Source organism: Helianthus annuus, chromosome 15 (assembly GCF_002127325.2).
Source record: "Helianthus annuus cultivar XRQ/B chromosome 15, HanXRQr2.0-SUNRISE, whole genome shotgun sequence".
Taxonomy (NCBI): domain Eukaryota; kingdom Viridiplantae; phylum Streptophyta; class Magnoliopsida; order Asterales; family Asteraceae; genus Helianthus; species Helianthus annuus.
This window is the reverse complement of record NC_035447.2, coordinates 60,643,733-60,656,178: the sequence shown is the minus strand read 5'-3', so window position 1 is coordinate 60,656,178 and position 12,446 is coordinate 60,643,733. Positions and strand designations below refer to the sequence as shown.

Sequence of the window (12,446 nt, the reverse complement as noted above, 5' to 3'; positions counted from 1 at the left end):
CAGCCAACGCATTGCTGACCGACAAACTACCGATCAAACACGGGATAGTGAAACTCCCAGGATCATTCATCTTCTTCGGTAGTTTGTTCTGAAGAACCGCTGAACACTCTTCGTTCAAGGTCACCTGCGAAAGCTCCTCAAGTTTCTTTTTGTTGGACAGGATATCCTTCAGAAACTTGGCATACTTAGGCATTTGAGCAAGTGCCTCGACAAATGGTAAATTTATATGAAGTTGCTTAAAAAGCTCGAGGAATTTACCATAGTGTTCTTCCATTTTCTGCTTCTTCAACCTCCCCGGATATGGAATGGGAGGGACATACTCTCTCACTGGCTCCTTGGGTCATGCGGTACTTGCTGGGACTCGCCTCTGTTGCACCTCACCCGGAGACTCAGCCTCAATCTCCTCATCAACCTCCTAGTCATCGACTGGCTTTTCTGAAACAGCCGGAGGAATGGTTTGAGCGGTCTTGCCGCTTCTCAATGTGATGGCCTTTGCAGTAGCATTTGGATTTGGCTCTGTGTTGCTCGGAAGGCCCCCCCTGTTGTCTCTCAGACAACATCTTGGCAATCTGGCCAACTTGGTTCTCAATGGCCTGCATGGAAGCCTTTTGGCTTCTCAACTCACCCTCGTGCCTCGTGAAACGACCGTCATACTCCCTAAAACGCTTCTCATTCTCCGCTTTTTGAGTGTTTTGACCAGCTAAGATTTGACTAAGCATATCATGCACACTAGGATCACTAGAAGGAGGCGTCTGCTGAGGACGAGGTGGACCATATGCTCCATGGGTCGGAGCTGTGGGACGTGGAGCAAATCCTGGTGGATATTGGTTAGAAGCATCGGGCTTCCAACTAAAGTTTGGATGATTCTTCCACCCCGGATTATAAGTATTGCTGTAGGGATTGTTTTGAGGACGGTATTGGTTTCCCATGAAATCAACATGCTCGTGTGACATCTCTCCCGTCGGAAAATCACCTACCTGATATGCTCCCCCACTCGAAGAACCTCTCCAGTGCATTTCCATCACTCGATCAAATTTCGAAGATAAGGCATCCATACGTGCTGTCATGGCTGTGTAGTCGTCCACATGATGAACTCCCTGCCGAGAACTCTTTCCCCTCGGGGGCTGCTGCGTCCGGTTTTTCGCGGCACACTTCTCAAGAATCTCAAATGCCTCGGTGGCATTTTTCGTGCCGATATCACCGCCCGAGTAGGTATCAACCATCATCTGTCCCTGACTGTCCAAACCATGGTAGAAGATCTGACACTGTTGCCACTTGGGCAACCCGTGATGTGGGACCTTTCTCATAAGCTCTTTAAACCGCTCCCATGCCTCGTAAAGGGACTCGTCCTCGTCCTGACGAAAGTTCAGAATCTTGGTTCTCAACCGAACAGTTTTCTCTGGAGGGAAATATTTCTGAAGGAACTTCTCAGCTAATTGATTCCATGTAGTGATAGATCCAGCTGGAAGTGAAAGAAGCCACTCCTTGGCTCCATCCCGTAAAGAAAACGGAAAGAGCCGAAGGCGGATAGCATCCGGTGATGCATCACGAATCCTAAATGTGGCACAAACCTCTAGAAACCCCGCGATGTGAACACTAGGATCCTCGTGATCCTTGCCATAAAACTGCACCGCATTCTGCAACATCGATATGGTGCCAGCCTTGATCTCGAAATTATTATTGTCGATTGTCGGTGCATTGATGCTCGCAGGCAAACCATCGAGTGACGGTTTTCCAATTTCATTCAAGATCCTATTCTCTTCCGCGTCCGCCATGTCTACCCGAACCTCGTAGAAGGTGTCGTCGTCCGCCGCGTCTGTCTCAATCGTCTCGGGTGAAGATTGCGCTCCGGCTCCGATGAAGGCTCAACGATATCAGCAGCGGGGGTTGAGGACATGCACGACCTGTAGGGAATAAGGAGCACAATGCACAAAATATATACAAAAAAAAAAACAACTAGCAAATAATCATATTCTTTTTTTTTTCAAATAATCAGGCAAAGGCAATTAAAACAAGTAGACACAAACTTTGTACACTTTTCACAATGGCTAAATAAGTAACTCGAATCGTTTTCAAGAAGACCGCATCCCCGGCAACGGCGCCAAAAACTTGATGTGCGTGAATTATATATATTTTTAATTAAGTTTTTCTTCACACAGATTTAGTTTTAAAAATGGGTTTTCACCTAAAAACTAACTACACACACAAAAGGGCAAGTGTACCCGTCGGGTGGTAATATAGCTAATCGGTAAGAACCGGATATCAATCCGTGGATGCGGTGTCTTGATACTAAACTTTTGCTACTTTAAAGCCTTTGCAAATGTTTGGGTTGATTTTTCTAACTTAGCATGCAAAAAAATAAACTACTAAAAATTCTAACAAGAACAATATCTAAGAAAGGGTTGCCTAAACTAAGTTTCCACTAACAAGCATATGATAACAAGGTGGAAGATTTGTGATGATGCAAGTTCTAGATTTAACTAAGTCCCCAATCAAGGCTTCCTAGTCTATAATTCTTAGGAAAATTAAAAATGAATTAACATTCTAATCACCTAAAAATTATTCTTTTAAGCTCACTTACTAAGTTGATGTTAATCTTTAATCATGAGTTATTTGTTTGTCAAAACTCCTAACTCTACAAATTAGGGAAAACTAATATGAACAACACACTAATCACCCTAACTTGGTTTCAAGTAGTTGGCACTATCATCATGTTCTTGATATGAACCACAAGCATGGTCATGCTAGCTAACAACTTTGGCCTAAATCATCAACATAACATAAACACAAACTATAGAATTCATATAAACATACTTTTGATCTTTCCAAATCTAGATGCAAGAATTCACACACAAGCTCAAATAATTGTTCAAATCACATTAGCACTCACCATTCCTAGTTTCATGCTAGGAATCATACTAACAAGTTAACAAGATTCAATAATCATAATCTCTACATGGGCTTTCCAACACAACATGTAAATACTTATGAGCAAACATTCAAGAACAAGAACTTTAAGCATGCATATAAATTCCAAGAACAAGACTAAGTGACAACATGAAGATTAACAAGAACAATCATCACATCTACTTCCATATTATCATATGTTCATAAGCTTCAACATAGTTTAGACAACACAAGTGTTTAGCCCATAAGGCTCATGACTACCAAATCAAGCACAAATAAACATAAATTGTTCTAATGTAGTAAGCTAACCAAGTTAAAGACAAGATTTAAATGGTGTTTGAGTAGATCTTCAAGTGATTTAATCCTCTTCAAGGCTTCCTCTTGGCTCCAACAAGCTTCCAAGACCAGATTCTTGAGAGAAAAAGTCACCAAAATGCTCCAACTCCCTTGCAAATGAGCTAGAAACTCGTATTTAAACTGTTGGGCGTTTGGCACTACCATGCCACCTTTTGGCACGGTCGTGCTTGGCAAGTGTCAGAGTCACTTTTCGTCTGTCAATCTTGTTTGCTACCATTTCTGGAAAAATCCCGCTCAAATGTTCCCGAGGTCGCACGACCGTGCTCGATGATGCTCTGGTCGTGCGAGCCGATAGTGCTCGATGACGATTGAACTGATCTCGGAAACGGGCTGATCAGGGGCTGATTTTGGTCTGGCACGGTCGTGCCAGTGGTTGGCACGGTCGTGCGTCTCCTGATTTCGATGGTTTGGCCGAAATGTGCTAGTGCTGGATGAGAGTGCCGACGTCGGAGGGCTTGGCACGGTCGTGCCACTGTTTGGCACGGTAGTGCCATATCTGGCAGTTTGCTGGAATGCACCATTTTAGCTCCATTTTGCTCTAAAAGCTTCCGTTTCATCACCGGGCCGAAGCCCGGACCTGTATTTTCACAAACAACTCAAATGAGTACCAAAATCAATGAAAATACAAAGAGTTTTCGCATAAACGGGACGTATTTGATGTTTAAAAGATGTATAAATTCTTATACATCATCTGTGATAGATGTGTAGTGTTATATTTGTTATATAATGTTATATAGTGTTACATAATGTTATATGTTATTATATGATGTTACATATTGTTATACGGTGTTTATATGATGTTATATAGTATTATATATAGTGTTATAGTACACTTCTCACACTTCTCACACTTTAGGCCCTTTTTACACTATCCTTAACCTATATATATATATATATATATATATATATATATATATATATATATATATATAGGGGGCTGCTAGAATGAAAACCACCCCGAGTTGTAAGAACCGCGAGAACTACACCCCACGTAGCGCCGTTCGCCATGATTTTTTTTTACAAGTAGATGTGTGTATTATAAACACAGCCGTAAAAAATCATGGCGAACGGCGCTCCGTGGGGTGTAGTTTTTTACACCACAAGTTTGGTGTTTTTTATTTTAATTTTTTTTTCTTTTTTTTTTTCACCAAACTTGTGGTGAAAAAACTACACCCCACGGAGCGCCGTTCGCCATGATTTTTTACGGCTGTGTTTATAATATACACATCTACTTGTAAAAAAAATCATGGCGAACGGCGCTCCGTGGGGTGTAGTTCTCGCGGTTCTTACAACTCGAGGTGGTTTCCATTCTAGCGGCTCCATATATATATATATATATATATATATATATATATATAGATATATATGAGAAAATTAGTTTAAATGAGAAAACCAAAATACTAACTAAAAAAGCCTAAAAAACATACCAATTTTTTTTAATTTTTTTTTATAAAAAATCGCTAGTTTTTATACATGGAAAAAATTTTCAAAAAAAATAAATTTTTTTTTGTTGTATTACACATGTACACTATTACGGATATAGTGCACATGTGTAGTACATGTGTAGTACACATATAATCACATATAATGCACATGTGCAGTACAACTTTTTTTTTTTGAATTTTTTTTATATATAAAAAGTAGCGAATTTTTTTATAAAAATTGTAAAAAAAAAAAAATTGGTATGTTTTTTGGCATTTTTTAAGGTTTTTTTAGTTACTTTTCTAGTTATCTCATTTAGATATAGTTTTCTCATGCTCCTCTCCCTGGGGGATGGATCATGAGAAAACTAGTTTAAATGAGAAAACCAAAAAACTAACTAAAAAAGGCCTAAAAACATACTAATTTTAGTTTTTTACATTTTTTTATAAAAAATCGCTAGTTTTTATACATAGAAAAAAATTAAAAAAAATAATAAAGATTTTTTTTTGTTGTATTACACATGTGCACTATTGCGGATATAGTGCACATGTGTAGTACACATATAATCACATATAATGCACATGTGCACTACAACAATTTTTTTTTTTTGAAAATTTTTTTATATATAAAAGGTAGCGATTTTTTATAAAAAATTGTAAAAAAAATTGGTATGTTTTTTTGGCTTTTTTAGGTTTTTTTTAGTTAGTTTTTTTATTTAGATGTAGTTTTCTCATGATCCTCTCCCTCCTCTCCCTATATATATATATATATATAGGGTAGGGCTAGATAGAAAACCCTATATATATAAAAAACCCGAGAAAACCCAAGCTCCCGACATTTTTTTTTTTTGAAAAAAATAACACATGTAATATACATGTTTTTAAGACTTTTGGGCCAAAAAAATCAAAAAAGCGCCGAAGGGATATTTTAAAAAAAAAAACAAGTTTCAGCAATTTTCAGCGAAATTATGTCTTTTTTGCTTAACACGTGTTAGGAGCTGAAATTTGTTTATTTTTTTTAAAAAAATCCCTTCGGCGCTTTTTTGTTTTTTTTGGCCCAAAACACTCTAAAACATGTATATTACATGTGTAATTTTTTTCAAAAAAAAAAAATGTCGGGAGGTTGGGTAAAAATGGCTTCCCATTTGGGTTTCCAGAGTTTTCTAAGAATTTTAGGGTTTTTTATCTAGCATTATCCTATATATATATATATATATATATATATATATATATATATATATATATAGGGGATGGTTCAAATGAAAACCACTTTTATTGTGAAAACTCGAAAACTAACAAAAAAAAAGCCTAAAAAACACACAAAATTTTTTTTTTTTTCAATTTTTTTTTATAAAAATCGCTAGTTTTTATATATAAAAAAAAACTTTTTTTCAAAAAAAAAAAAAAAAATTGTGTAGTGCACATGTGTAATAATACACATGTGTAGTACACATACATATGTGCAGTATTACACATGTGCACTACACAAAAATTTTTTTTTTTTTTTTTTTTTGAAAATTTTTTTTTATATTAAAAAACCTGCGAAATTTTGATTGCAAAAAAAAAAAAATTAAAAAAAAAATTTTGTATGTTTTTTTGGCTTTTTTAATTAGTTTTCGAGTTTTCACAATAACTAGTGGTTTTCATTTGAACCTTCCCGTATATATATATATATATATATATATATATAGTTCATACGAGAACCACCTTTATTGTGAGAACCGCGAGAACCAATGTGAATACAACCTAAAATAGCCAAAAAAACCTAACCCCCACCCCCAAAAAACCTAAACCCCCAACCCCCCCCCCCCCCCCCCCCGCAAAAAAAAAAAAAAAAACTAACCACCCCCCAAGCTAAATGTTAAAAACTAAACCCCCCAAAAAACCTAAAAAAAAACCTAACCCCCACCCCCCCCCCCCCAAAAAAAAAAAAAAAAAAAAAAAACCTAAACTCCCCTCCCCAAGCTAAAATGCTAAAAATTAAACCCTCAAAAAAACCTAAAAAATAAAAAAAAATCTAAAAAAATAAAAAACACAAAAAATAATTTTTTTAATATTTTTTACATTAAAATCGCAACTTTTAGTAGCAAAAAAAACATTTTTAAATTTTTTTTTCTACTAAAAGTAGCGATTTTTTATAAAAAAATATTTTAAAAAAATGTATTTTTAGCTATTTTTGGTTGTGTTCACATTGGTTCTCACGTTTCTCGCAATAAAGGGTGGTTCTTAACGGATCGTTCTCCGATATATATATATATATATATATATATATATATATATATATATATATATATTAATCCCAATAAGTCTAACCAACTTCTAAATCATTGTTTGCCTTTAAATCTTGTTGACATGAAATCCTGTCCGTTTAAACACATGTTTTTAACCGCTATCGTAGCCGTTCGCAGCGGTTTCTTTGGCTGGCGGTTAGCTCCCCATTTTTCTGTCCCTTTTCCCCACAAATCACGCTCCTAGAAAATTGGGTCGTGGGTTCTATTCAGTTACGGACTGCTCTTATAAAATGTAAATGCCTACATCCAAAAAGTCACACCTTTGAAGAAGAGTTGAGGAAGCATTCGTTCAGTGATTGAACAGTCAAATTGCGCACGGGTTTTCTCTAACACTGAATACCCTAAATTGCTGACGTAAAAATATTCTCTGTCAAGCCTCATCCATCCACTATCCACTGGTTGTTCAGTCCCCCATTTGTAGCTTGTCCTTCAAAACATTCATCTTTTCAGTTACCCTTTATAAACTCTTCAACTTCTTCTGAACCATTCCTTCATGTTCCTTTTCCAGTTTTGAAGACAGAGAATCACCGATGTGATTTACACCCGAATTGGAAAAACTAGGGTTCATTCGTGTTTGTACAACGATCACTATTGCTTCGAGATGCCATTGTTGTTGCTTATCCTCCTCCATCTCAATTTGGCCAGGTGCTTCACAGTAATTTGTTTTAAGCCTTTTTTTTCAAGTTTGTTATTAATCTTTTTTTTGTTTTTTTTTTTTTTGTATATAGCTGTGTATTCTGAGTGATTTACTGGCAGGGAGGTCATTTGGTGAAATCGGGGCATGGATGTGCGTCTTCTCAACGAATCCCATTAACAATGATGTATTGTTTGAAATTATTTGGTAATTTAATTTTGTCCCATTTACAGTGATGTAGTGTTTGAAATTATCTGGTAATTTAATTTTGTCCCATAACTTATCCGCCGCTCAATCAGTTGTCACCGCAACCCAAATTAACCATGAAAGTCGTCCAATCCACAATCTCCTAACCACCATCGCTTTGCCATCCTCCGTTGTAAGTAGTTACAACTCCAGTTTCAGTTTTGATTTTGCTAGTTTTAGTTAACATTTCTGAGATTTGATAGTTCGTGTTTGTGGTCTGTTACAGGCGATAATATTAGGTTCGGTTTATGATTCTCCGGAAGTTATTAGTGAACCGACGACGCTGAACTTAGATCATGTGTAGATTGAATTGAAGCCATTTTGCCACCACTACAAGTTATTCACGTCGGTTTTTTTTTTTTTTTTTTTTTTACATTTAGGAAAAATCTGCATATCAACATGTATCTTATCATGCTACAAACCATTCCAATGGTCTTCATCATGCCTAATTATCAACCTCTATAGACAGTTATGTAGATATTTATAATAAAATATCTTACAAAGGTTGGTATGTAATTTGTTTATTTGTTACTCTTGGTAAACCACTGTTACAAGTTGCAAGAAACGTGATTTGTGGATCTTTTCTATGTTAAAGAAATATGTGCTTATTGCAGGTATTGGTGGTTTTGAAGTGCAACTTCTTGAGTACAATGTGTCAGCCATGATTCAAATTTTTGCAAATATTTCTACTTTCAAGGTTAAAAAAACTATATTTATCAAGTAGAGGTGGCAATCTTGACACATTTGCTTATAAACCGGTCAAATCGAGTTATGGTTATCGCGGATGGGTCAAGTTGGTAAAATTAAACATCTATATATAATCTATAAAAGGAGATTTTAAGTTGATGTAAGTCTGCATATGTGGCAATCTCTGAGATATGCCACATGTCAATGTTGATGTCATAATTCCTTTTGTATATGATAGGATTTTATTATTATGATAAATCTATATAATCTATAATAGGAGATTTTAAGCTGATGTAAGTCTGCATATGTGGCAATCTCTGAGATATGCCACATGTCAATGCTGATGTCATAATTCCTTTTGTATATGATAGGATTTTATTATTATGATAAATTGGTTTTATTATTATTATGATAAAATGGTTTTTTTTTTGGGAGGGAATTTTGAAATGTATGAGGATATGAACTGGGCATTTAAAGCACATGTGAGAAGTAATCATATCTCAACTCTCTCTTTCTTCTTCACACTTTAATCTCCATCTTTTTCTTCTTCACACTTTCTTCTCATTCAAATTTCAAATTGCAAACCCCTTTTGTTTCTATCTTCCCCCTTCTCTCTCTCCATTCTCTCGATCGATATCCGCTCCTTCTCTCTCCTTCGTTCTTTAACTAGTCTTTCATCTTCAAACCCTAAAACGCAAAATTGGTCAGATCTTGAAGGATTTTCGACCTGAAATCACTTTTACGGGGCTACAATCAAATGAACAAGAGGCTGAGGGGCTACAGGCACTGATGAGTTTGATGTTCTGATTAAATATTGTTGAATATGGCACTTTGGCTTGGCAGGGTTGAAGGATGGTAGATCTTCATCTGCAACCTCCCTTGCAGCCATGGTGCTTTCGTTTTTGTGTAAACTCTGAGCCTGACTGTAGCATCTTTTCGACGAGCGAAGGGAATTCCGATAGCCTTAGGTAACTCTACACACTTAGAAATCTTCTCTTGCTGAGATTTATATATGTTCATCTACTTTTAGACTATGTATTTGATTTTATCTTGCTGTCTTTGTTCTATGATTTTTTTTTTCGGACTTTGATTTGGATAATTGTCAACTTCTATTTGAAAGTTAGGTTTTTATGATAGTTTTTATGCTGTTTAGACCATGGGGTATGGTGGGGCTTGGGTTGGGCATTGGTTGACACGTGGACTTTCAAAACTCAAGGCTTCAACCCACTTTTGAAAGGGGTATGGTGGGCGTGGCTTGGCTGGCGTGGCCAAGCCACATCAGCTTTCATATATATATATATATATATATATATATATATATATATATATATATATATATATATATATATAGTGGAGGGTTCAAATGAGAAGAAATTCTTTGTAAGAAGAAAAAAGAAGAAATTTCAACCAATAGGAATGCTTCATTAGACTTCATTTAATATTTGTACTTAATGTAACTATAAGGGTATATTAGTAAACTTACATATATCATTAATTGGTAGTTTCATCTTTAATAACTAACTATATTAAATTTGTAACTTATTTTTAAGATATATATTTTTCACAAAAAATAAAAATAAAAATTCATTTATAGTGTAGGATAAATACGAGGCGTGTAGGATAAATTACGAGTTGTGTAGGATAAATTTCAATATGTGTAGGATAAATTTCGAAATGTGTAGGATAACTTTTGACGTGTGTAGGCAAAAATATTTAGTGTTGAGGATTATAGTCTTAATGACTAATTAATTAGTCAAACATAATAATAAATAAGATGAGAAAAAAACTATTTAATGGTTTACAATTGTACCCTTTTATTCTTTTTCTTCTCAATAAAATTTTCTTCTCAAATGAACCTTCCCCTATATATATATATATATATATATATATATATATATATATAACCAAAAACTACTAAACATACAACACAATTATTAAAAAAACATACAAAATAATTATCAAAATAAAAACCTATCATTCTTCGTCGTCTTCGTCGGTTTCGAACCCAGGAATCGTTGAAATATGTTCCACCAAATCAGCTCGAAGGTTCTGATGTATATCCCTTGACTTTATTAAAAATTCATTTGCCGCTTTATCTTCGTCTGTTACGTTACCTGGTTGGGGGTCTTCATCATCATAGTAGGTTACGACCGCTCTACCTTCATCCTCCAAAATCATGTTGTGAAGAATGATACATGTGTACATCACGTTTCCAATTTGATCCTTGTCCCATAGTCGACAAGGCATTGCCAATATTCGCCACCTTTTCTTCAAAACACCGAATGCTCGCTCGACGTCATTACGTGCAGCCATCTGGACCGTGTTAAACTTTAACCTCTTTGGATCTGAGGTACTGTGTCTTGTGAACGATTTTACGAAAATCCCCCACTCTGGATAAATCCCATCAACTAGGTAGTACCCGTACACGTACTCAACCCCGTTTATAAAGAATGTTCCTTTGGGTCCTATACCATTTAGCCGATCATTGAAAAGAGGCGAGTGCTTTATGATGGTAATATCATTATGTGAACCTGGCATACCGAAGAACGCATGCCATATCCAAAGATCTTGGGACGCAACCGCTTCAAGCGTTATGGCTGGCACCCCGTGAAATCCACTAGTGTGAGCGCCTTACCATTGGGTAGGACAAAGTTCCCAAGGCCATTTCATACAATCTAAACTACCTACCATCCCGGGTAGCCCATGATAATCTGCGTGATGTTCCAATATTTATTGCATGTCACTAAAGGAGGGCTTTCTCAAATATCTTTTCCTATAAAGTTCTAGAATACACGAACAAAAGTTGTGAAGAGTTTCTCTAGCTACACGTGCAGACATTTTTAAATAGTCATCCATAATGTCCGAACTATTGACGTACGCTAACTGCCTAAGTGCGGTCGTGACCTTTTGCCACGTACTAAATCCTTATTGCCCGGTTACATCGGGTTTTTGTTGGAAATAAACATATTTCTCCTCAAGATCTCTAGATATTCTTAAAAATAAGTTTCTACTCATACGAAAACGACGCCTAAACATTTTTTCATCATATTTAGGTTCCGCTGAGAAGTAATCGCTTACCAACAAATCGTTAGCGGTGTGCCGTTCACGAGCGATGTACCTTCTCCTCCGTTTAGGTTGTTGAGTCTCTTCCTCATCGTCTTCGTCTTCCACGATAGCTTTCACCACCGTCGGGATCGTTTGTAGAAATATTTCCGCACCATCGTCAGATGATGATGATGATTCACTATAACTTGAAGAACTCATGGCAATATTGTGTTTTATGTGTTTGATATTGTGTGAGAAAAATGTTAAATGTGGTAAGTATTTATAATGGAAAAAAGATTTTTTTTTTAAAATAGCCCCCAACGGCTAGCCCAACGGCTAGCCAACGGCTAGTTTGAATGGGCCATTCACAAACCGCCATGTCACCTTGCTCCCCCGCCCCACGCCCGGCTTGAAACCCAAGCCCCAAGGGCCACGCCCCCAACCCAAGCCCACCCGGGATGGTGCCTTAGGCGTTTTCCCCCAACCCACGCCCCAACCCAAGCCCCATACCCCATGGCCTTAATAGAATATTGAATCTTAATATTATTGGATTTGAGTCATGTGTTGTGATGGTGTTAGTTGACTTTAGTATTTTATACTAAGTTTTTTATTGGGGAAATTGGCATATGATAATGGTTGTTTGAAATTTATCTACTTTTAGTTTTATGTTTTTGATTTAACTAGTAGTTTTAAATGACGCGCGTTGCGCGAAAGACATTGGTGTTTTCGGCCGTGGGGTATGGTAGGGCGGGGGGTTGGGGCATGAGTTGACACGTGGACTTCGAGCCCCACGCTGGTAAGTGACGTGTTGGGTCGGTATGGGTATGGCGAGGCATGGCTAGCCCGCATGGGTTGGCC

At 36.6% G+C, this 12,446-nt stretch overlaps 1 protein-coding gene across 1 annotated transcript; it reads right to left on the bottom strand.

Moving 5' to 3' along the window:
• Positions 1-419: 419 nt before the first annotated feature.
• On the bottom strand, positions 420-1,775 carry LOC118487465. The gene has a single exon (XM_035984340.1). The coding sequence runs from the start codon at positions 1,773-1,775 to the stop codon at positions 420-422; it is 1,356 nt and encodes a 451-aa protein (XP_035840233.1).
• Between the last annotated feature and the right edge of the window lie 10,671 nt (positions 1,776-12,446).

What these genes read in the sequence shown, in the direction of transcription:
- LOC118487465 (XM_035984340.1), bottom strand. Translation starts at nt 1,775, where the DNA reads ATGGCGGACGCGGAAGAGAATAGGATCTTGAATGAAATTGGAAAACCG.